The sequence below is a fragment of the Poecilia reticulata genome, linkage group LG5 (genome assembly GCF_000633615.1).
Source record: "Poecilia reticulata strain Guanapo linkage group LG5, Guppy_female_1.0+MT, whole genome shotgun sequence".
Classification (NCBI taxonomy): domain Eukaryota; kingdom Metazoa; phylum Chordata; class Actinopteri; order Cyprinodontiformes; family Poeciliidae; genus Poecilia; species Poecilia reticulata.
In genome coordinates this window covers 29,428,387-29,451,741 of record NC_024335.1, presented here as the reverse complement: position 1 = coordinate 29,451,741, position 23,355 = coordinate 29,428,387, and the positions used below count along the sequence as shown (strand labels likewise).

Below are 23,355 nucleotides of genomic sequence, written 5' to 3'. Positions count from 1 at the left end.
TTTCTAAAATAGCCAGCGACAAAAGCCTCGATTCTGTCAAACATCTGCAGCTTCATTGGCTGCTGTTTGTCACTTCCGCCGTGCTGTTTTTACCCAGCTGCGCCTTTATCTCCCCCAAAAACCTGGAGTGCAGAGCGCTTTCCCAGCTCCTTTGTAGGTGAAGAGATTCTCATTATCTGGATAATGAGAGTCGTGTACCGGCGACAAGCTCCCGACAAATAAAACGTTACTTTTTAAATTTTTTTTTTTTTTTTTTTTTTATGGCTACCAAATCTCTGTGACTCATCTCCATCACTGTTGATCAGCAGCAACGATGCCGAGATTGGGTTGGGTGGGATACGATGGGTTAATACCTTTCCTGTTGTTTAAAGGGTGCAATTTACTCTCTGTTGATTCAGTCTTAGCTGAAACGGATGCATAACCCAACGGTGAAGGAAAACCTTAGAGACTCAACAGCAGCTTTATGTAGACACATGTCAGAAGGATGCCGTTGTCCTAAATTAGGCAGGACTCAGGATGGGATTCTCAGGATGAGGAGACTGAGTAAAAAAAACATACGTAGAACAAAATATAAAATATGATCTGGCAGATTTTTTTTCCCCAAACAGAAAAACAGATATTATAAACAATACTAGTGCATAAATAAGAATATCATTCCAGTTATTATTTCTGATTACCTAATATTCTGTATACGTGCTAATGTACATCCACACATTTTACTTTGTTTCTGTAAATTTTGATGATTCTGGTTTGCAGCTATAAAGTCTTTTTTTAATTATTTGTAATATAAAGACATGTAGAATTTGTACTTTATAGTGATGCGATACTTGCTGGTGGTACCAAGTATCGGATCACTACGATGCGATACTGGGTACCACCTGAATTTCCTGGATTTTTTTCTGGAACAAAAAATTAGTGGTAACACTTTATTTGACGGGGTGTGCATAAGACTGACGTAACACTGTCATAAACATGAAGGAGTCTTTATGAATGTCTATGACTGTTGTCATGAGGAGTCATTCGGCAAATGATGACACTTTTAATGCAAAGTTGCTTTAAAAGTTGCAATTAAAGTCCATTACAACTGCCAACTTTGCATTGAACTGCCTCAAGCAGTTCAATGCAAAGATCTGCCTCACGCATATAATGCAAAATAATTATTTTGCATTATTATAATGCATAATAATTCAAAATCATTTGCATTATATTTTCAAAATAATGCAAATTTGGCACTTTTAATGGACTTTTAATCCAACTTTTAAAGCAACTTTGCATTAAAAGTGTCATCATTTACCGAATGACATTTCAAGACAGTCATAAACATTCATGTAGACTCCTTCATGTTTATGACAGTGTTATGTCAGTCTTATGCACACCCCGTCAAAGTGTTACCAAATTTGTTTCTGCAGTATGAGAAATTTAAAAGAGTTGAGTACAAGGAGCTTAAAAAAAAAAAAAAACGCTGTAATATAACAAATCCTGTCCTTCTCTTAAAATGCACAGAGCAGCTCCAAAGCGTTTCCTATTTGCCACGCTTAGTGGTTGTTAGGATTATAAATTGCAGCAGGATTGTGCAACAGGAGTGTTTTTGGTTTCATTTTCTTGGCCTGCTGCCACTGCAGACCTGCTTGTGTTCATAATCCATCATCAGCCGGATTGAGGGAGAATATGGAGGACCACCGAGGCACGTCACCGGAACCTCTGCAAACGTTGGGACGAAGAGCCGGGACATCTACTTCCTGGAATCTTTGACATCTGCTCACAGATGCGCTGCCCGGGCTGTTGAAGCGTTCGTCGTTCTGTGTTGTGCTTTTAATCCGTACAGGACGGAGCGGCTGCTGTGACCAGCCTGTACCGCAATGAACTTATAAGCACAGGACACTGGTCTAGATTTAGGCCCTCGCTGTCTAAGGGAGGGGATTATGGTGGCACCAAGGTTATGGTTATATAACGCTTCAGCAATGTTAATATCAAACCAAATCCTGCTAAAAATGACGTTTACTATTGAATGCTACAATGATTTCTAGCCAGTTAAGAAAGCAAAGCGCGTGAAAGAGCTGTAAATTCATAAACTTTTTATTACATTTCAGCCTTAAGACATAATGTAAGCAGAATTGGGTAGTAACTAGTTACATTTACTTGAGTAACTAAAATGTACTTTTAGGAGTCTTTTTACTACGCTGTACTTTTTACTGACTTGAGTAATTTTATTATGAAGTATCACTGCTCTTACTCAAGTAAAATGTCTGGATTCTCTACCTTCTGAATAAAAATAATGTTTTAACCAAAAATTCACCAGACACACACACCCAGCTGCAGTTTCTGTTAAAGTTTAAAAAAAATTATCTGGCAAAATATTTCTTTTGCCTAATTTTATTTTGTAATTGTGATATTTATGTAAATTATTTTCACTTTGATCTTTAAAATACCTAAATTTCCACATCATTTTATATTTTGGTCTGTCTGATGATGTAATCTTTTAATATTAAATGACTGAGGTTTTGATCAGTTACTCAGTTCTTGTGTCGCCTTTTTTACCAAATACTTTTTTACGCTCACTAGAGTAATCTCGTGGACGGATACTTTTTACTTTTACTTGAGTATAAATATGTGTAAGTAGGGCTACTCTTGTTTACCTGAGTATAATTTTTGACCTCTCCACCCACCTCTGCATATAAGAGCGTATTTCAAATGATATTTGTACAGTTTTTGTCCAGTAACATTTTTGTGCTCCCTGTGTCAGTCACTTTATCTTGTCTTCTGCTGATGCATGTTATTGCAGTTTTTTATTTTATTTTTTAAGCTTTGTGTGTGGGGCCAGATAAAATGCTTCCTAGGTCCATATTTTGCCCGGAGATTTTAGAGGTTAGCGTTACAATCATGTCATTTTGGGCAGCAAAAGTACAAACAAATATTTTCTCATTTACTTCCTGCAGAATTGTAAAGCTTAAAAAAAAGACTTGCATTTGGCTAACGGCATAAATTTCAAACTGTCAAGTAAATCTGGCTTGGAAAATATTTGGAAAATAAATGTTTTCGGTGTCTAAAAGGATGTTTTTTGTTTTTCCTCCTTTTTGATGCCTTTATCATGATCAGATGTTTATAGCTGTGGTCAAACTGTTTAAGTCGTCATCAGCTGTACTGCTGCTGGAGGATGTCCTGATTTGACCCCAATCCAATACTTGATAAAACCTCTCACCAGCAGCTGTTGGCTACATCTGGCTTTCCTGAAGAAAATCAGTAAACAGATCATGAAGAACGCCATGAGCCCTTGTTGCTGAGGCATCGAGAGACATGACAGCTACATCTGATGCAAGACATTCCACTGAAAAAGATAAATTACCGTAAATTTAATTGTAGCTCTTTGGTATGCAGTAGTGTTAGGATCTTAGTTTGTTTTGTAGTTTTAGTTTCATTATTATTCTGTGTGTGTTTCTTATTTTGGTTAAATCACCTTGTTCCTGTTTTTCATTAGTTCAGTCCTTTCTTTGTGATTCTAGTTTATTACATTTATTTCTTGTCTAGTTATTTTTAGTTACTCTGGTTTTATTAAGTTCAGTTAGCTTTACTGTTAGATTTGTCTCCCCCCCCCGATCCCAAAGCCTTTCTGCAACACCAGTTCCACCACACGGTGCTCTAAGGTGCGATTAGATCCAAGAATCTTTGACTTTATCTCACTGATGAGCAGCTTTTCCTCCATAAATAATTATGTCTTATTCTAAACAACTGATGCAAATGAAAGATTTCCCACTCTTCCAGTCGATAACAGACAGAAACGGATGGTTTCATATTAAGCACCATTGGTTAGTTGTATCCTGTCCACATAACAGTGTAAACTACTGCTTTAATGTGGATTAAAATGTGACTATCTGATCAAAACCCTTTAAAAAAAATGTCATCTTTGAAAAGAAACTTGCTCATCCAGCACAAGTCTCAGATCTGGAACTCCTCAGTGGTTCACACGACGCAGGATCTATGACCAGTGTCTCCCTTAGCTTCACATTTTATTCAGCAACATTACCAAGACGAAAAAACTCAGTATTAATAATAATACTCTAAAACGCAACATCCATCCACATTCATCCAACCACCAGACCAGCTCAAAACTCACTTCATCGCCCTAACATCTCCTGCCGTGTTCAGACGCTGCCGCCACTCAAGCAGTCCTGTCCACTCCTTTATTATTTTGTGTGAAACAAACTGAATTTATTTTGAAGACCGTGTCCTGTCTTGATTTAGCTTGTGGGTCAGAAGACTTCCTGAAAACACAACACTTACAAACATACAAAAGTAAAGAGAGAGAACATAGATGAGTGTTGACAATTCACTGATCAAAATCTCATAGAAGGGGAGAGACTGATGTTCCTTCCTGTTGCTCCTCCAGGCTGATTACAGAAATAAGACAGTCACTGGAGTCTCACATGAGGAACTGCTTTTGACCCTCATAGAGGCTTTCTAGTTTTTGTCCTCTGTTTTACCACATGAAGGAGTTACAGTGAAGTTTTTCTGACCATTGACAGGAGCACCGTAGTTTTAAAACCATTGCAGTCTTACTTGTGCTGTGAACAGTCTATCTGACATATTATCATGCAGACATGTCTCAGGAATTACCTTACACTGTGGCTTATTTGGAACTTCTTCATGGTTACTAAAACACCCCAGGATGTTTGTAGCTCTACAAACTGGTCCGAAAAATTATCAAAAATGTCCTGTTTTCTTAAAATCTAGACGCTACCTCCAGCATTCCCAAACATATACATGTACATATACATCTCTGGAAAAATTTAAGAGACCACTTAAAATGACCAGTTTGTTTGATTTTATTTTGTATAGGTATATGTTTGAGCAAAATGAGCATTGTTCTATTATTCTATGAACTACTGACATGTCTCTGAAATTCCAAGCAAAAATTTAGTATTTACTTGCAGAAAATGAGAAATGGTCAAATGATGCAGTGCTTTCAGACCTCAAATAAGGCAAAGAAAACAAGGTTCATATTCATTTAGAAACAACAATACAAAAGTATTCACCCAGGAAGAGTTCAAAAATCAATATTTGGTGGCATAAGCTGGAGGTTTTCAATGGGGTTCAGTGTGGTGGGCTCTTCATTTTTTCCAAAACTGTCATCAATTAGCCTAAATTGCAGTGACAGACATACATAATGTTCGTTTCCATGGGTTACTGTGTTAAATTTAGTCAGTTAAAGACATTGAAATTTACCATAAGGTATATCCTAATTCAAAAATACCGTATTGATCCCAAAGGGAAATTAAATGTTGTAACTAATTTATTAAAATTTTTCAGAGTTAATGTACAAAGTGATGACTGTTGGTCAGGAAAGCTCTCTCTCTCTCTCTCTCTCTCTCTCTCTCTCTCTCTCTCTCTCTCTCTCTCTCTNTCTCTCTCTCTCTCTCTCTCTCTCTCTCTCTCTATCTCTCTCTCTTTCTCTCTCTCTCTAGTTCCTCATTACGTTGACCATCCTGGCTGACTCAACCTGTTGTGATAATGCACATATGAAAGCTCCCACTCATGATTTGAAGCTGTTAAAATGCTGCAGGCAGCAGATTGAAATAATCTTTCTCTGCTGAGTGGCAGTCAGCGCTCTGCCCTCCTCAGCATCAACCTCCTCGTGACTCATGATGGACCCGTGTGTTACATTCTGACATATGTTGCCGTTTTCTTGGCCATAATAAAATATGCATTAAAGTGTTTTGCTCTTATTCTGTTGCAGACGACACGCCTCATTACCCGCTCGGGTCTTTGAGATCCACCAGAACCTCTTTGACCCCCTGTGTACAACAAGTTACCCCTGCCTGAAATGGAAGTCTGCATCCTTTGGGTAAATTCAAGATTTTTTATTTTATTTCTTTTATTCACTTTCTCGACCAGAGGTGTCAAACTCATTTTCATTTTGGGCCTTATCTAAAATCTGAATGTTCTTAAAGGGCCGGTTGTGCCAGAATATATTGATAAAATCAATTAAGCTGTTAAAATACTTTTCCTACAGGAACAGTATAAATAGCTGTTCCTACAGGATTTTGTGATTCATTTAGTGTTTTTTTTTTTACATTTGGTGATGAATATTTAGAAATGTTTGTAAGGAATTTGTATCATATTTGTGCTAATGCATGATGTTAAATGTGACTCTTGAACACTCGCCATATCAGTTCAATGTTTTTGACCAATTTTGAGAAAATTTGCAGTAAAATCAGAAAAGAAAGTGGAAATTGGCTTTTGTGTGAATTTTACAGATTTGTGAAAAACTGGAAAGACTTATTGATGTAATTTGGAGTCTAGAGGGCCACACAAAAGGCTAAGGCGGGCCACATTTGACCTCCAAGCCTTGAGTTTGACACCTGTGTTCTAGACTATTTCAGTTTTCTGCCAGTTTCTGCCAAACATTAGGCAAGTTTTTATATTTTAGTTCTAGTTTGCAACCATTTAATGGGATTTCTAAGCCATTTTTCTACTATGAAACTGAATAGTATTCCTACTATTCTATTTTGTCACATTAAAACCACAAACTTCAAAATATTCAGTTAGGATGTGATAAACCAACATAAAAAGATGCATAAAGTGGAAGGTTAATGAGCAACGGTTGTCAAAGTTACCTTCAAAGAAAAACCAACAAACAGCAGCATGTTTTTTAAAAATTTTATTTATTAAGCCCTCTTACTCAACTCTTTTCAGAAGTTACCTAGTTTCTAAATAGCATCCATCTGTATGTCATAAAATCTAAGCGTAAATGCAGCTATTCCATTTCCGGCCACAGAGGTTTATTAGAGAACATCATGAAAACCAAGGAACACAGCAGATAGGCCAAGGAGAAAGAGAAGATTAGAGCAGCTGAAGCACATTTCATCATCATCATCAATTTAATTTATAGCGCACTTTTCATTAATAAAAATCTCAAAGTGCTACATTGTGCAGCTAAAAACAGATAAAACCTACAATCAAAAACAATAAAAAAAAAGAGTCATTTAAAAGTGGAGTAGGCTTGTCTAAAAAGAAAAGTTTTCAAGCCAGTTTTTGGACAATAGTGCAGCTTTGAAAGTCTCCTTAAGACTGCTGAGCAGAGTTATATCCAGGACGTTTTTTAAGGGTGTCACATAGTGCTGTTAGTTTCTGTTGTTTTTAAAATGCCGCACGTGTCAAACATTGTTGAAATTGGCCTCTGTCTCTTTAAGAAGCTCCTGCTCTTTCCAACACTCCGCCTTTAGCACGTCGTCATAACAACGTTTCTCATTATGCGGTTAGCAGGCTTTCTTAGGAGAGCAGTTCCACTCCTAACAGACGTGTAGCTCCACCAGGTGTTTGCTAATTGCTGCTGCCACTAGTCTGGTGGAGCCGAGTGGGGAGGAGAGGGGAGCAATCGTGGGAGACTGAAGCTCCAGTGGAGGTGCTTTGTGGAAATAGGTGGCACTTTATGAGAACATCCCTAATGGTTGCTATGGGAGATTCAAGGATTTCTGAAACATGCATGGAAGAAGGAAAGCAGGGCTCCAGATGTGTTTTTGATGAAGGAATAACATTATTGCATGATCCATAGCTCAAAAAGGTCAATTTTATATTACACACCCCATTACCTTAAAGTTAATATTTAACTGTAAGGGGCCACAACATGAAGGTCAAAATTAATAAAACAAAAAAAAATCTGCTTTCTTAAATTATTATTAGTATATGTGTCTGAATAGAGTGACAGTTCCAACCTCATGGTAAAAAATATTTTCCATTAAAAAAAGTTTTTGTTTATTTTAATAATTATTATTCCAACAGATTATTTCAGCAGCACTTGTCTTCCTAATCACAACAGGACCAGCTGTAATTGATTGTATGCGTAAAATTATTATTGGCCATGTTGATAAAATATTCAAATGTTAGAGGCCACCACCATATTATCTGCAATTAAACAGACAAATTTGAGGCATGCAAGTAAACAGTCTTATATAATGTCCTGCCTGAGGCACGTCTGCTAGTTTAACAGTTTTTGTGAACTCTCATAATGTTGCGTCTAATTAGTATATCAAGGACCTTCAGGAACATACATATGGATGCTGTTGAAGCAGGTACATCCCTTCATAAACGACTCCAAACAGGATTTTAGAGGATTACCACGTCGCCAAATATTCTAACCCCAAATCAAAGCAACAACCGGGCTCTGTCAGTTTTGACCTTCGGCGGTTCTTTTATTGTGCAAACTCTCTGATTCGTGCCATTGGGGCAGCACAAAATCAAATATGAAATCAGAGGTTATGTGTTCAATAATTAATGCCTCTCTCTACTGTCTGCCGTCTGAGGGGGGAAAAAAGGTCAGGCTTTTACACACTCAGCTCATGCTTGACTGGCTGCAGGGTTGCATAGGCTTCACTGAACTTCGGTCAGAGGTTTACAGACAACTCTCCACTCTGGTTTGGGCTTTGATGTCCACGCTCACGTGAGTGTTGTTGAGGATGTCTGCTCTGTGTCCAGAGCGATCAGTGATGGGTTTTTAGAAGGGAGGGTGAGAGGTGTTTCTGAACTCCCGCCCCGCCCCACGCCTCCCTACCTCCCACTGCTGCTGGCACCTAATCATCAGGGCGGGTGCTGCACTGTCAGACGCTGTTAGTTCCTGACATGGGAGCAATTTAACATATCACAGCACAATCTGAATTAAAGTAAAATTCAATTTCTAGCTATGAACAGGACTCTGAGTAGAAAATGTGACATTATGCTGACGCTTACCCAAAATAACCTTTCCTACGTAGATAGGATAAGATGTTTTTTTGGGTGTAATTTTTTATTTAATTTTTTTTAACTTTTGGGTGCTTTCAGTAGCCTGGCTACTTTCTCATGGCTGTTTTCTCTACTTGGACCAGGTCCGTCCTTTATAGGGAACTGTGTTGGATTGAAATCACAAACTCAGAAATCACAACAAAACAGATCCTCCTTGCAATAGCTCTACCTAAGCTATGTCCACCATGCCTCTCGTGGTTTGTTTGCTTGGAGCCCTAATAAATCCATCGCTGTGGTGATGGGCGGATAGTTTATGAATAATCTAATCACCAGTAATTGATGTAATTCTGTACTCTGGAGATAAAACTGATGTGATTTGTCTGGATCTGACCAGATGTGGGCAGAGTACACAATTATTTGACCCAAGTAAGAGTAGCGATACTTCAACATATTTTTACTCAAGTAAAAAGTAGCCGTCCAAGAAATTACTCTGGTAAGAGTGAAAAAGTATTTGGTAAAAAGTCTACTCAAGTACTGAGTAACTGATCAAATTATCAATAATTTAATATGCAAAAATGACATCATCGGACGGACCAAAAAGTGAAATTGTGAGGAAATGTTGGTGTTTTACGGTTGAAAATGACAATAAGTAACAAAAAAAAAAAAAAAGAAAATCAGGCAAAATAAAAAACATTTTTTAATTAAAAAAAACTTTACCAAAAACATCAGGTGTGTGGCTGTGTCTGGTGAATTTTTGGTTAAAACATGTTTGTTCTTCATTCAGTGGGTTGAGAATCCAGAAATGTTACTGATGCTGTATGGCCCACGATGGGTCTTTTACAATGTTTTTAATCATAGTAGTGCTATATTGTGAAAGATTGGGGAACAGACATTAGAACAGGCCCTATATAATATAATATAATGGTCTACTTTTTTATAGGTGCTCTGTGAATTTGCGCTGTTGCTATTCAATCAATAGTCTCACTGCATTAGCCCAGCTCTCTGTGGAGAAGAATCTGACTAAACCATTCCTGACTTCAGTCACAGTCATTCAGAAATTTGCTTCTCACAAAAATAGAAGGGCAAAGTTTATGTTCAAAAACCAGAACACTACATGGCATTATAATGTTGCTTTAGCTGTTTTCAGTCATGTGAGCACACAGGTATATTTACATGTATTTTGAAGTCATAGCGCCTCCTGGAGAAAACTATACCCACTACCACTGACAGTTCTTGTTTTTGTCTTACAGACATAATGTATGCTCTAGAAGTGATTATTTATTAATGTATAATTTTGAGAGACACAGATTAACATAATGTGAAATAGACCAATAAAGATTTATCAGACCATTCCACTCTTCATTTCAAATTGCATTTGGATATTAGCCATACAAAAACATTATGGATACTTACTATAAGTATGCTAAATAATCCTGTCTTCAAACAAGAACCTGAAAAGATATTTGAATAATAATGATGTAGTGTAATCCCAGCAATATTGTGGGATGCGGCCAAGGTAATCCCAGGGGCTTTATAATAGCTGAAACAGCTTTTTCTAATAAGATAAAAGTTCAGGGACTCTTTGACCTGCAAAACAAACTTTTAAATTTACAACAACGTGAAAAAACACAGAAACTCACAATTACTTTTACAAATGAGGCAATTAAAACAGGAAATTGATCCAGTGAGGAAGTGGAGGAACAAAACTTTGATTTAAAAGACAGAAGTTCTACGAGGTGGGTTCCTGGTTTGGAGGCTGGAGGCGAAAACACCAGTCAGATGCCACTGTTTATAAGATAAAAGACCCCATTACCAAAAAAGTCACATTTGATTTAAAAGTAATAGAAAAAAAGAAAAATTGTGTCCATCCTTATGTGAGCCTCGCCACTTGATGTTTGTGGAGATAATAACTTCCTAAACCAGCTGGATCTCCCATCTCTGGGTAGATTGCATAATGAGAAACTGATTAAACCAATCTCATCCCTGGAATAGACTTATCTCCTCATTAAAACCAAGTAAATCCCGGGGGAATGGTTAAAGTCATGTAGCAAACAACTAACATCAATGATGGCTAATTCCTTTAACTTTGTTTTACCCCCATCTTGGAGGGAGGCCACTATTTCTGAGATATTTCTGTGGGGGGGATTTGACAAAAAGTGGGTCTTACAGGACAAATAGTGTTTTGAACCAGGATTGTAAAATAAATGCTGTTGTTTTGGTTAAAAGGATGGAGGAAATATTGCGCCTTTTTGACCAATGAATATTAACCTGAGTTAATCTTCATTGATCAAACCCAAGATAATATTCGTACAACAGAACAAGGAGAAACCAAACAGCTATGTTGCTAGTTTGGATGCGGTCAAAGCCTTTGATTCTTGATTCTTTGATTCTTTATAAAGTTCTGTGAAAATGTATTTGGTTTCCATGCCGATTTTATTAACAGCACAAGAACATTATGCATGTCCTACTGCAAGAATTCAAGTTAACCAGAGCCTCTCTGGAACGTTTACGTCGGGGATGTTGCCATGGCTACCCGGACAGCGCAGGGTTTCTTAGCTTGTTTACTCTAAACACCAAAGAAAAGTCAAGACTTGGATTTTATTTTCCACACAACGGCTAAACTTAAAACCTTAAATATATCAAAAGCTAATAGATGTATCCTAATGACGGCAAGTAAGAAAGCTGTAACTAAGGTAACTAAGCAATGGCTTGGCAGAGAACCCCCTACTACCAAACACTATTGTCTGATGTATTGTTAATAATATTCAGAGCATGGAGCATTTGACCTTTAAATTCTTTAACGAGAAGAAAAGGGAAAGGCTTTCTGGGAAAAATGGGACACGCACCGTATGGTAAGAGGTGACAACATGTCATTACTGTGACGCTTCTTCTTCTTGTTATGATCTTGTTATTCTTGGTTTTTAAGATTTCTTGCTTAACCCCAAAATGTTCTACTATATGTGTATATATTCCCTTGTAATTATTGTCTTTTACTTTTCTGTTGTTTTATAATGTAAAATGTTCTGATGAGAGAAAAAAAAAATAAAAATAATGACAAAGTAAACCCCTTAATTTAGAAATATTACCTACAACATAGAACGACGGTTGCAAGAGTTCGTCCCTCATTTGGTGGGTGGCCAGTTCAATTTCCACTCTGTCCGCCTTTGTCGTGTTCTCGGGCAAGACATTTCATCCACTTTGCTATTGTGAAACATTTTGGGGTCCTCTGAACTTCATAAAGCGCTACCCAAGTACAAGCCATTAACCATAAACTGTCATGACATATCTTTGTATGGATCCGAATGCAGCAGGCTTGAGATGTCATGAAGAATAAAGACTATAGTACAAAAGATGAAGAGCAAAAGACTTACAGAAAGCACAAGAAGACAAGGAATCCAAAGAAGAAGACAAACCATAAATCTGGGAGGAAAGGATGGCATGGAATGGACTGGAAAAATAACCGGAGTAGACGAGAGAAACCGGCAAGGAGTGACTGAGAATAAGGTGCTTAAGTACTGGGAGGTTGAATGCTGGAAAAAGATCTGGGCAGGTGAACTAACTGATGGCAGGTGTGAGTGAAGAGAGAGGAAGTGGCACAGGGCATGAGGAAGAGCACAGAGGGGACTAAAGAATAATAAATGCAAAAAATAAACCAGAATCAGTTAGAAAGAACTGAACTGAAGAAGAACAGGAATAAGACTGATCTAATCAAAATAAGAAACTATCAAAATAACAACAAACCTAGAATGAAATCAAACTCCAAAGCAACTCAACAACCTGGGTATGCCAACATAAACTGGTTGTGCTTTGATGGAAAGATAATTTGTTGTGGTTACTTATTTGTATGTACTATCTTTGTTTTACCTGAACTTTCTTAACTTTTTTTAAATGAGAAAGTTGCCTGCACACAAAATAATTAAAGTTTAACGCTCGCTCGTCTGTTCCCTCGCGTTTGCGACTCTGCGTTGTTGACCTCTGTAGGTTGCATTCATATACCCACATATGTATATAACAGCAGTAGAACTAAAGATCTTGTAACATTTCTGAGCATCAGGAAGATGGGCACATTCACGTACATTACAGCTTGTTGCTGTGCCACCTCTGTGGAGGTTAGTCCATGCCATAGGGTGCGGAGAACAGGCTGGATCAGCTAGATTATCTGGTGCAGCTGTAATCAGCTAATCATTGCTCCCCACTACGCAGCATCATGTTTGCTGCTCTCACGCTCCACTGCACTCTGATTAGTCATGCATGCCTAATTCAGTTTGCTGGGTTGAGAAATGAATATACAAAAAAAAATGCCTAAGCTTATGGAAAATATACAGACATAAACTGATTTCCCGTTATTATCAACAGTTGAAATGTCTTGTTCTGTTTAATTCAGTTTATTTTTAAAACCTTATCCATGTTGCTGGGTCTTCAAAATGTTTTACAGAACTTCTTAAAGTGTCACTGACACAATAAAACCACTTATATGATTTAAAGAGGTGAAATATTGTGCTTTCACTCTGTGTATACAAAAGCTTTTAATAAAAAAATATTTTTTACAGAGTACTATAAAGGCTGCTGTTTTTTTCTGCAGTAACTGTGTTGACTCTAGCGTCATCTTGTGATGTCATGAGGGTAAGTCAAAACGTAAAAAGCTAAGGCTGAGTAAACGGAAGCGGGACGAAAACAAACAGTGAGCAAAGGATGTTTGTCTGCTTAGATGAACCTTTCTTTCATTTATTGTACTTATTCACCTATGAAATAAATGTAATTTGAACCAAGTTGGCAGAGTTAGATACAGCTGTTTAGAGCTGTAGTTAGACTTTTAAAAAATATTTTTTTATATTACACTACTTCGAGATACTTATTTAAGTGAAATGTATTAATATTATTGTTATTAGAATACCTCCAACTCCTCTTCGTCTTTCTTTCATGGCCTCTCTGCTCCCCGACGCATCCCACGATGACGGCCAGTACCACGTGCAAAATCCCCACTTAAATAAGCCGCTCTGCACCACTTTTACATCTATAATCACAACACACCTACTTCAGTCATAGAGTGATTGCAACCGATAGAAACTTTGGAGCAACATAACTGGTCAGCTCCTGTACGTCACTTCATAGTGAAGAACTCATCACTCTGAATGAGAAACTGAGAATGACTCATTTCCTTGAAGCGTTTTCCTCTGTGGACCTTCCTTCATCACACCCAGTAGTTTCCATAGAGACCGGTGAACCAATCTCCTCTTCCTCTCTTACTACGGTGATCTGCTGTTGAGTGTGTCATGTCCAGTACTTTACAAGGAGCTCATTTATGACCCAGTTGGAATGCAAAAAAATACTTACTAATGCTTGAAGCATCACATATGGAGCTTGATAAAAACTAGAGCAGCAGTTTTTCAGTTCCAAAGGACCCCAACGCGCTTCACACTACATACAGTCATCCACACACACACACACACACACACACACACACACTGATGGTGGCAAGCTACTAGACAGTAGCTGCAGCCATACTGGGGCAGTCTGACAGAGGTCAGGCTGCCAAGCACCATTGCCACCTGCTGGGCCCTCTGACCACCAGCAGCAGTCAAGGTGGCTGAAGTGTTTTGCCCAAGGACGCAACGACAGAGAGACAACGGATCGAACCAGCAACCCGCCGATGACCGGACGAACTACCATCATCTCCACCATCGCCCCGATCTCCTATTGACAATAAGAGACATGTAGCAGTTAAATTCAGTTAAATTCATATTGTCCCAGTGAAAACAGTCTGAGATTTCAATGGTGGTTAAATTTTGCTTTGAAGCAAAACTGTGTTATGGTGCCTTATTGAATGTACAATTTATTGAACATTCAATAAATTGTACATTCAATTTATTGAATGTACAAAAACGTGTTCACGTCTTGTCACAAGTAATATCACAAGCTTCACTTTGTTTTATTAGCATTACATGTTATACACCAACAATAAGTACTGCACAAATGTAAAGTGTAGGGCAGTTAAGATGTAGGTTTTACTTACAATGAAGAAAACAATAATAACAATAATGCATATAAGTAACAAGAAATAAAGTAAAAGAAAAAGATTTTTCAGATCAGTTTCTTTCACTAAAAAACTTATTAAATTTTCTCAAAAACTGCGGTTGTGGGTTTTTGCCTGGGGAAGTTTTGGTTAAAATGTTTGTTCTTCGTTCAGTGGGTAGAGAATCCAGACATTTTACTCAAGTAATTGAGTAAATGTATACTATCCACCTCTGGTCACAATGAAAGCTAACGCTAACCTTGCTGAGCTAAACCTCCCACTTTTACTGTCATTACAGGTTGCTGCATTCTGTTTACTGATAAATAGAGATAAAATGCAGCACAAATGACCCGTTAGAGACAATGAAATTGATCTCATGGTCAGATTGTGTGTCAGCTCTCTGCTCCTGTTTCTCCAGGTCAGACTCGGAGGACCCCTCTGCCATGGCTCACAGACGCCTCCGCCACTCGTGAGTACCTGTCACAATGTTGCTTTTTGATGCGTTTGGGGTAAATTTTGAGAAAATGCATGGAGAAAAATCAAAGAACCCGAAGTTATGAATGAAAAGCTTGAAGTGATTTATAACAGGAGTGTTGAACAGATTTTCATTTTTGACCAGAATGTATTGATAAAACACATTAAACTGTTAAAATATCAATATATAGAAGTTTGCTTCAGCATTCAGTGTTTCTTAAAATGAGATATTATTGACCATCGTTTCACAATGATGAGTCCATCCAGGATTTCATAATTATTTTTGTGGTTTTTTGAAATCTAAATCACAGATTTTGTGGCACCAATTTATTTGTAAATTTTTTTTTACTGTATTTGCACAAATGCAAGACGTTAAATGTGACTTTTTTATTAATCGCTGTATCGGTCACAGACTATAACATGACATCAAGTGAGGCTCAGGCAGCTGTCACTTAGACCCAAAGGTTTGAGAAAATGTTGCAGTAAAATTCAGGAAAAAAAATGTGTGGATTTACTCATTTTGTGTGAATTTTGCATATTTGTGAAAAACTGGAGAGACTGATTGATGTAATTTGGAGTCTGGAAGGCCACATAAAAAGCTAGGGCTGGTCAGATTTGGTCCCTGGGCCTCAAGTTTGACATGTGATTTAGAAAACAGGTATGTTTGTTTTCAATGACTGGTAGTTTCAGACATTACGAATGTGTTTTTATCACCTCCATGTTCTCAGACAGAGGTCCCGTACAGTGCAGCCTTTCATGTGTGTCCATAATAGTGATTCTCTCTGCATGTGATGCTTCCTGGGTGAAACTGGTCTCCACAGAGAAACCACACAGTTAATGATCAACTTTGTTTGCGCAGGGCTGGTGATGTCACACCATCCAGCAAAGCTATTTTTAGAGCTGGGCATGATCATCACAGGCTTGTTCGTTTTTTTTTTGTGTGTTTTTTTTTTAACCTCCCTTCCTAAAATGCTGCCGAAAAGCTTTAAACACAAGTCTGCTGTTTTTTCATACCAAGATGTATTTTTGAAAAAAGTGGTTATGCTTTATTTGAAGATCCACATGACATTGTCATAAGGTGTTATGTCATACTTATGACATAACGCCTGTCAGGAACACAAAGGAGTCTTCATGAATGTTTATCACTCCTGTCATGAAGTGTCATCGGGTGAAAAATGACACTTTTAATGCAAATTTGATTAAATGTTGCTCTAAAAGTGTCAACTTTGCATTATGTGGTAAATAATAACCTTTTAAAGCAAACTTGCATTAAAGGTCCATTTTAAAAGTGTCATTACTTACCGAATGACACTTCATGAAACAGTCACAGACATTCATGAAGACTCCTTCATGTTTCTGACAGGTTTCATGTCAGTCTCATGCACACGCCTTCAAATAAAGTGTTACCTAAAGTTTCAAGCTACTTGACTAACTTTTTTGAAAAAAAAAAACTTTTTGGAGTACTTTTACTATACTGTGATTTTTGCTTTTATTAAGTAACTTTGTTATGAAGTATCTCTTCTTTTACTTGAGCAAAATTTCTGAATTCTCAACCCACTGAAGGAAGAACAAACATGCTTTAACCAAACATTCACCAGACACACGGCTGCAGTTTTTGTTGAAGTTTCGTACGTTTTTTATGGAAAGAAACTGATTTGGGAAAAATAAATTGCCTGATTTTATTTTTTTCTTACTTATATGAATTATTGGCATTTTTGTCCTTAAGATACAAGATTTCCACTTAATTTTATATTTTGGTGAGGATGTAATTTTTAAAAATTAAATGACTGATAATTTGATCAGTTACTCTGTACTTGAGTAGACTTTTTACAAAATACCTTTTTACTCTTCCTTCAGTAATTTCTTGGATGGCTACTTTTACTTGAGTACAGTCTTTTGGTTCTCTGCCCACCTCTGGATGTTGGTCATACAGTAGCCAACACGCTAACAAACACTCTGAAGTATCTGCCTTTAGGATCCTTTCTATGAAGAGCTCACCAATTAGGTTCAAATAACTGCTCACTACTTAGAAACAAAGACAGACAGTGATTGGTTGTGAACAGCCGTGTGCAGACTACACATTCATGTACCGTAGCCTAAGGAAACACATCACTGGTCCTGACAGCGGCCCAGCAGTTTAGTGTGCACCACTGAGTTCCAGATTGATTGAAATTGGAAAAAAAATGTAATAAAAAATGTTGGTGCTGAGCTGTCTCACCCAGCACCCACCTCAAACACACAACACATGCATACACTTCAGCATAGTTTTCTATCAAACGCTATCATTAAGTTAAATCCACTGCTTGTGTCAGGCCTCATGCCTATGATGAACAGACCACTTAAATATTTATCGAGTCTGCCTGGTTAAAGTTTAATGGCTGGCTCGGTGTGCACCTTCACATCTTGAAGAATGTCTCTGCTTGTGTCAACAGCCTTTGTGCCAGGGTTTAAAAAATGACTCGATAATGAGCCAAATGTTAATGTAATCCTCAACCCCGCTGCTCTCCAGGTCCCAGCTTTGCTTCTGTGTCTGAGGCGGTACGAACACCTCCGATTAACCTCCTGGTTTAAACGTCAATCTGCCGTCGATCTGGATAAACCCACAGTCTGACAGGACGCCGCTGCTTTTTTCACATTTGTCAGTTATTACAAATAGTACGCAACAAAGAGAATGTTTCATTAATTTACGACGCATCGCCTCAGTATGGATCAGGCCTTTTAGTTGCTCTGCTGCATGTTTATGTTGAACTGATCTAATTGCAGAGTTTCTTCAGGGGGAACACAGATCAGTGGATGAGAGAGCAAAGTTTCCTCACATTCAGTCAGAGTTGGGCACTAAGTTACATTTACTTGAATAACTTGTTTTGGGGAAAAAAAAGTACTTTCGGAGAATTTTTACGACGCTGTATTTTTACTTTTACTTGAGTAATTTCACTCACACTCACAGTGGGTAGAAATTTCTAGATTTTCTACCCACTGAATGAAGAACATCCATCCATCCATCCATCCATCCATCCATCCATCCATCCATCCATCCATCCATCCATCCATCCATCCATCCATCCATCCATCCATCCATCCATCCATCCATTTTCTTCCGCTTATCCGGGGTCGGGTCGCGGGGGCAGCAGCTTCAGAAGGGAGGCCCAGACTTCCCTCTCCCCAGCCACTTCTTCCAGCTCCTGGGAATCCCAAGGCGTTCCCAGGCCAGTCAAGAGACATAGTCCTTCCAGCGTGTCCTGGGTCTTCCCCGAGGCCTCCTCCCGGTGGGACGTGCCCGGAACACCTCACCAGGGAGGCGACCATGAGGCATCCTGACCAGATGCCCGAGTCACCTCAACTGGCTCCTCTCGACGTGGAGAGGAATATTTTGGCTGATTTTGTTATTTTTTTGTTACTAATACGGATTATTGTCATTTTTGTCCTTAAAATATGAACATTTCCACTTAACCTCATATTTTTAATATATTTTGAAATTATGAAATTTTTAAACATTGAATGATTGCTAATTTGATCAGGTATTCAGTACCTTAATAGACTTTTTACCAAATACTTTTTTACTCTTACTCGAGTAATTTCTCGGATGGCTACTTTTTATTTTTACTTGAGTAAAAATATGTTCAAGTCGTTCTACTCTTACTTGAGTACAATTTTTTGGTCCTCTGCTCACCTCTACATACTGTTATTGCTGCATTGAGGTGCATTTAATGAAACACACACTGTATGTTGTGGATGTTTCCTAGAGTTTAGACCTGCGGTCCGAACCCGACTTGGCCTAAAATCATCTGGTTGATATTTAGGGTTCAGTCCAGACTTCTTGGCATGTTCTTGATAAGCTTACAACAAGCACAATATAAAGTTGTGTTAATCTGCTTATTATAGTCTAACAAGGGGAGGAGGTGAGTTTTTACCCTAGTGAGAAAAGAAAGGTGAAGTTAATCGCACTGTAACAAGCGCAGCCACTGCTTGTGCTCTCGACTCCTCTCTTATCAGTCACACATCCCAGGAGACTTGCACTTGACTCGCCCTGCAGTTACAACAAGCAATAAAATGGAGCTGGAAGATGTTAGACAAAAGCTAAAAATGGGGGAAAAGTTTCACTGCGAAGCCAGCAGAGGCCAAAGTCAGAGATCTGGAAGTATTTTAGCACGGTAGGAGTTTGAAATAATGTTTTAGGTCCCTCGGAAAGGAGAGTGCTGCACAACAGACATTGCACCCAACTGTTAAAAAATAGTTTAACAAAGCCTCAAGGCAGATCATTTACCTCGAGGAATTTTCATAACCAAGCACCCAAAATCAGTAAATGAATTGTTACAGCCCAAATTTATGTATTTTTAAATGTAATCAGAAATTGCTTTTAGTTTTTTTCAAATTAATGGACGTGGAGAGGAAAATGAAGAAAGGTGGGAAAATAGTTTTGGTTAAACAGTGGATCACTGATGTATCACATCAAAATATTCTCACTGGATTTTACATTTTTTTGGCTATGACGTGTGTATGTGCTGGAGGTAAATGGCAAATATACTATTTACATTAAAAAATATGATTGCATTGAATCGGACTCTCCCCCATATTACAGTGGTAGTCTCATATTGCGTGTTTTGGATCAACTGGGTCTTGTGACATGTAAAGGTATTGTATCTTATACGTGGTTCTGTTTTGTATTGTCATTTTTTCTTGTTGTTTTTTTGCTATGTTTTGTCTTCACATTTTTTGTTCCATGAAATTTTTTTTGTTTGTAATAAACAATACAAGTGGTTGGGTTTCATGCCACCTGCTTTTCATATAGCATATCTCTCTCAGTGCAAAGAATGTATTGACTCGCCATGGCCATTTTTCTCATCTTCGCCTATACGTAGAAATATTGGCAACAACTTTCTGAAAACACTTTGGACAAATGACATTTTTAACCTGTCTCGGTGAAATGGTTTTTCATTATGTATAAGATCATAGCTCCTCTCAGCAGCTGATGTAAGAACACTGACCTAGTTCCTGTCTCCTTTCCATATTTCAGCTTACCCCTAAATATGATTACTAGGGACGGTTCCGCAGTTAGCAGATTCTCATCTGCTGAAAAGTGGCTTGGCTGACATTTTGCTTCACCTTTCATCTTGTTTGTAGCATCATCTGTCCCAGCCTCTCACTGACTCTTCAAAGACAGCACCGGGGCTCAACCTGCCGGAGGCCTGAAAGAGCGAGGCAGCAGTTCATTTGAGACCACTTCTTATCTCTAGAACTAACACTCCAGTAACGGGTTGTGAGAATTAAGGACTATACAGAGATTTTTTTTTTCTCTAAACAAACTGAGTTGAGCAATGCTGTTGGAAGCAGATAATGTTAGCTGACTAGCTAATCCATGCCAATATATCACTGTAAGCTTGGTAAGAAGAATAGGCTATTTGAGTAACATTTTGGGGAAAAAAATTTACTTATGAGAGTTTTACTGAACTGCACTTTTCACTTTTACAGGAGTGTTATGAACCAATCCTGCTCTTACTTACAATAGTGTGTTATTGCAATTGTACATAGAAAAAAAGTGTAAATTGCCACAAAAACTCAGGAATTTTCTAGAAAACAACACATAGAAATTTCAAGAAAATTTCTGAGATTCAGCTCAAAATTCCTGAGTTTTCCTTGCAAATTCTGAACTTTTGGAGCTCAGAAATGTCCTTTTTTTTTTTTCTAGAAAATGTCTGAGCTTTTTTTGGCAGAAATGTACTCATTTTTTTATATCTACAAATTTTAATTTCGTAAACAGATTTAATATGTCTTATTAGAAATACCATGTCATACTTATTTTAGTGGATTGATTTTTGCATTAATAGAAATAGTCTTCAGAGATTGAAAACATTGTATTCTTAAATTTCTGCATAATGAGCTAATTTGAATGTATTACTCAGCATTTTCTACATGTCACTGTTTACATAATTTTAGTTTATTTTGTACTAACAACACAGTTATATCATTTGAACGGTTACAAGGTTTGTTTATATATTTATATTAAATTAAAAGCAGATTTATGATGCCCACCCAAAATAAGCCACCTAAATTCCTCTGAAGTCGGGTCTGATTTTAGAGACAAAACAGGCTTTAACTGTCTGATTATACAGTTGCATCTTAATCCATTAGAATATCATCAGATAGCCATTTCAATATTCAAACTAAACTATGACATTGAAAGCATATAGTGGTTTGATTCTGTCATACTGTACGTTACAGACACAGCAAATTTGTATGAAAAATAAGCAGGCTGTCTCTGTTAGCTTGCAGCTACAGTTCAGCTAGCTGGGATGAAGTGGGCTTCCACCATTGTTTGGTTTGGTTGGGCAGCAGTGTTGGTGCTTTTAGGCCACACAGCCGCCAGGGGGAGCACTGTTCAGTTCTTAGTGCTGCTGTACTGAACCGCAGTCTGAGAAGATGGACGTATAAACTGGCTAAGTTTATGACGGTGTTGTAGTTATTCTAGTTTTGTTTGTGTTTGTTTTTTATTAGTGGTGGCACACAGGTATCATGCCTGACATATTATTAATATTAATATGTTAATTAATATCCACGGTGTACAACCGACTAGCCATTAGCTTCAACCGCCCTAAGAAGATATTTTCCAACAAACTCAGTGAGACGAGATCTTTCTCCTAATGCTAAAGGTACTGTTATGCTTACTGAAAGTCCAAACTAACCATTTAACTAACAGTCAAAAAGGAAGAACTGCCTTCAGTCTGTGTGGAATACAGAGTAAGACATTAAACAAGCTCACGTTTGTAGCAAGAGCCATTTCCATGGATTTAATAGTTAATCTTTGGTCTTTAGTTCAGTTATCTGAGACTGAAGGAGAGGTCAATAGTATTTAATGAACATATGAAAATGTAAAGTATAGGATCTCCTCTTAGAGAACATTAATATTATGCTATAGGCTCAGCTGGCTCCACTCAGCCTCACAGCAGCTGCAATTATATGGGTCTGGGTCCCTTGGGGGGCCGGGAGACCCATGGGGCTTTTAGATCCAAGCACAGACATCCAATGCCGTTTTGTCTGATTTGCTGACCTCAGCAAGTTGACATATTGGTAACACAAGTGCTGATTGGTTATGAATCTATACAGCAAAATAAATGAGAAAAAAAATCCTTGGCTTTTGTCTGTCAGGAACTATAAGCGAAGCATGTATCTGACACCATCAAGAGAAAGCAGTGAGGTCTTTAATGAACTCCCGTGAACTCCTGGAAGGGTGGCGATGTCCCAGCTTGGATGATGAATGTGTTTCCATCGTAGGCTCTCTCAGAACTGCTTTTAAAGCTTTTCTTTTTCAAAACCTTTGCCAGATTTTGATACAATATTGACCAACTTGTTCCATCCAGCCACATATGTTGGCTGAGATGTAAAGTTTGCTGTCAGGAAGGAAGCAGAGAATATCAAATGTTGATTGTGTGAGAAACGGGAAAAAAGCACATAAAAAAAAAATCCCATGTCATTATGGAACTTCTGATTGTTCCATAATCAAAACAGGAGTAAAAAGCCTAATACTGAAAGAATCCATTTCAATGGCAAAAGCTAAAAAGGTGGTTAGTCTGAATTTCTATTTCAAGAATGATCATATAAGTCAGGTTTGTTTTATATTACCTTTCACAGATTAAAAAAACAAAAAAAAAAAAACGGATTGCTTTGCAGCGCTGTAGCAAATTCAAAAACTCAAAATATAAATAAGAGAGTATGCGCCAATTAGCATTCCAGCTAGATTCACCAGGCTATTAATGAACAAATACACAGGGCAGCCATTGGTTTTAGTGTTGTTGGTGGATCTGGGTCAAAATGTCAATGTGTGTTTCCACTGTGGCGCAGCTGGTAGCACTGTTAGCCAAGCAGAATCAAGAAGGTAAACGGATCAACTTGTCCTTTCTTCATGGAGCTTGCCTGTTCTCCCTGTGCTTGCCTGTGTTCTATGAAGGTTCCCCGACTTTCTCCTTCAGTCCAGAAACAAATCTCTTAAGTTAGCTGCCATTAGGTGTGATTGTCTCCATGCACCGTTCTCTGTTCTATGTTGAATTATGCCTCTCACCCAATGACCGCCGCAGAGAGAGACACACCAGCCCCCCGCAATCCTGCACGGACAAGCAGGTACAGATGGTACATCATGGACGAATGGATAGACATTATATATA

At 38.0% G+C, this 23,355-nt stretch overlaps 1 protein-coding gene across 6 annotated transcripts in view; it reads left to right on the top strand.

Annotated features, from left to right (window-relative positions):
• iqsec1b (IQ motif and Sec7 domain ArfGEF 1b) overlaps nucleotides 1-23,355 on the top strand; it is a 74,760-nt gene that overhangs the window by 8,409 nt on the left and 42,996 nt on the right. For 3 of the 6 annotated variants that reach the window (XM_008410363.2, XM_017304890.1, XM_008410367.2), the window contains exons 2-3: nucleotides 5,732-5,839; nucleotides 15,144-15,194. In XM_008410363.2, coding sequence (XP_008408585.2) covers nucleotides 5,732-5,839; nucleotides 15,144-15,194 — 159 coding nt within the window. Of the gene's footprint in view, nucleotides 1-5,731; nucleotides 5,840-11,242; nucleotides 11,406-11,481; nucleotides 11,565-15,143; nucleotides 15,195-23,355 lie in introns of those variants that run through there. The other 3 variants (XM_017304892.1, XM_017304893.1, XM_017304891.1) reach the window with 3 other exon arrangements.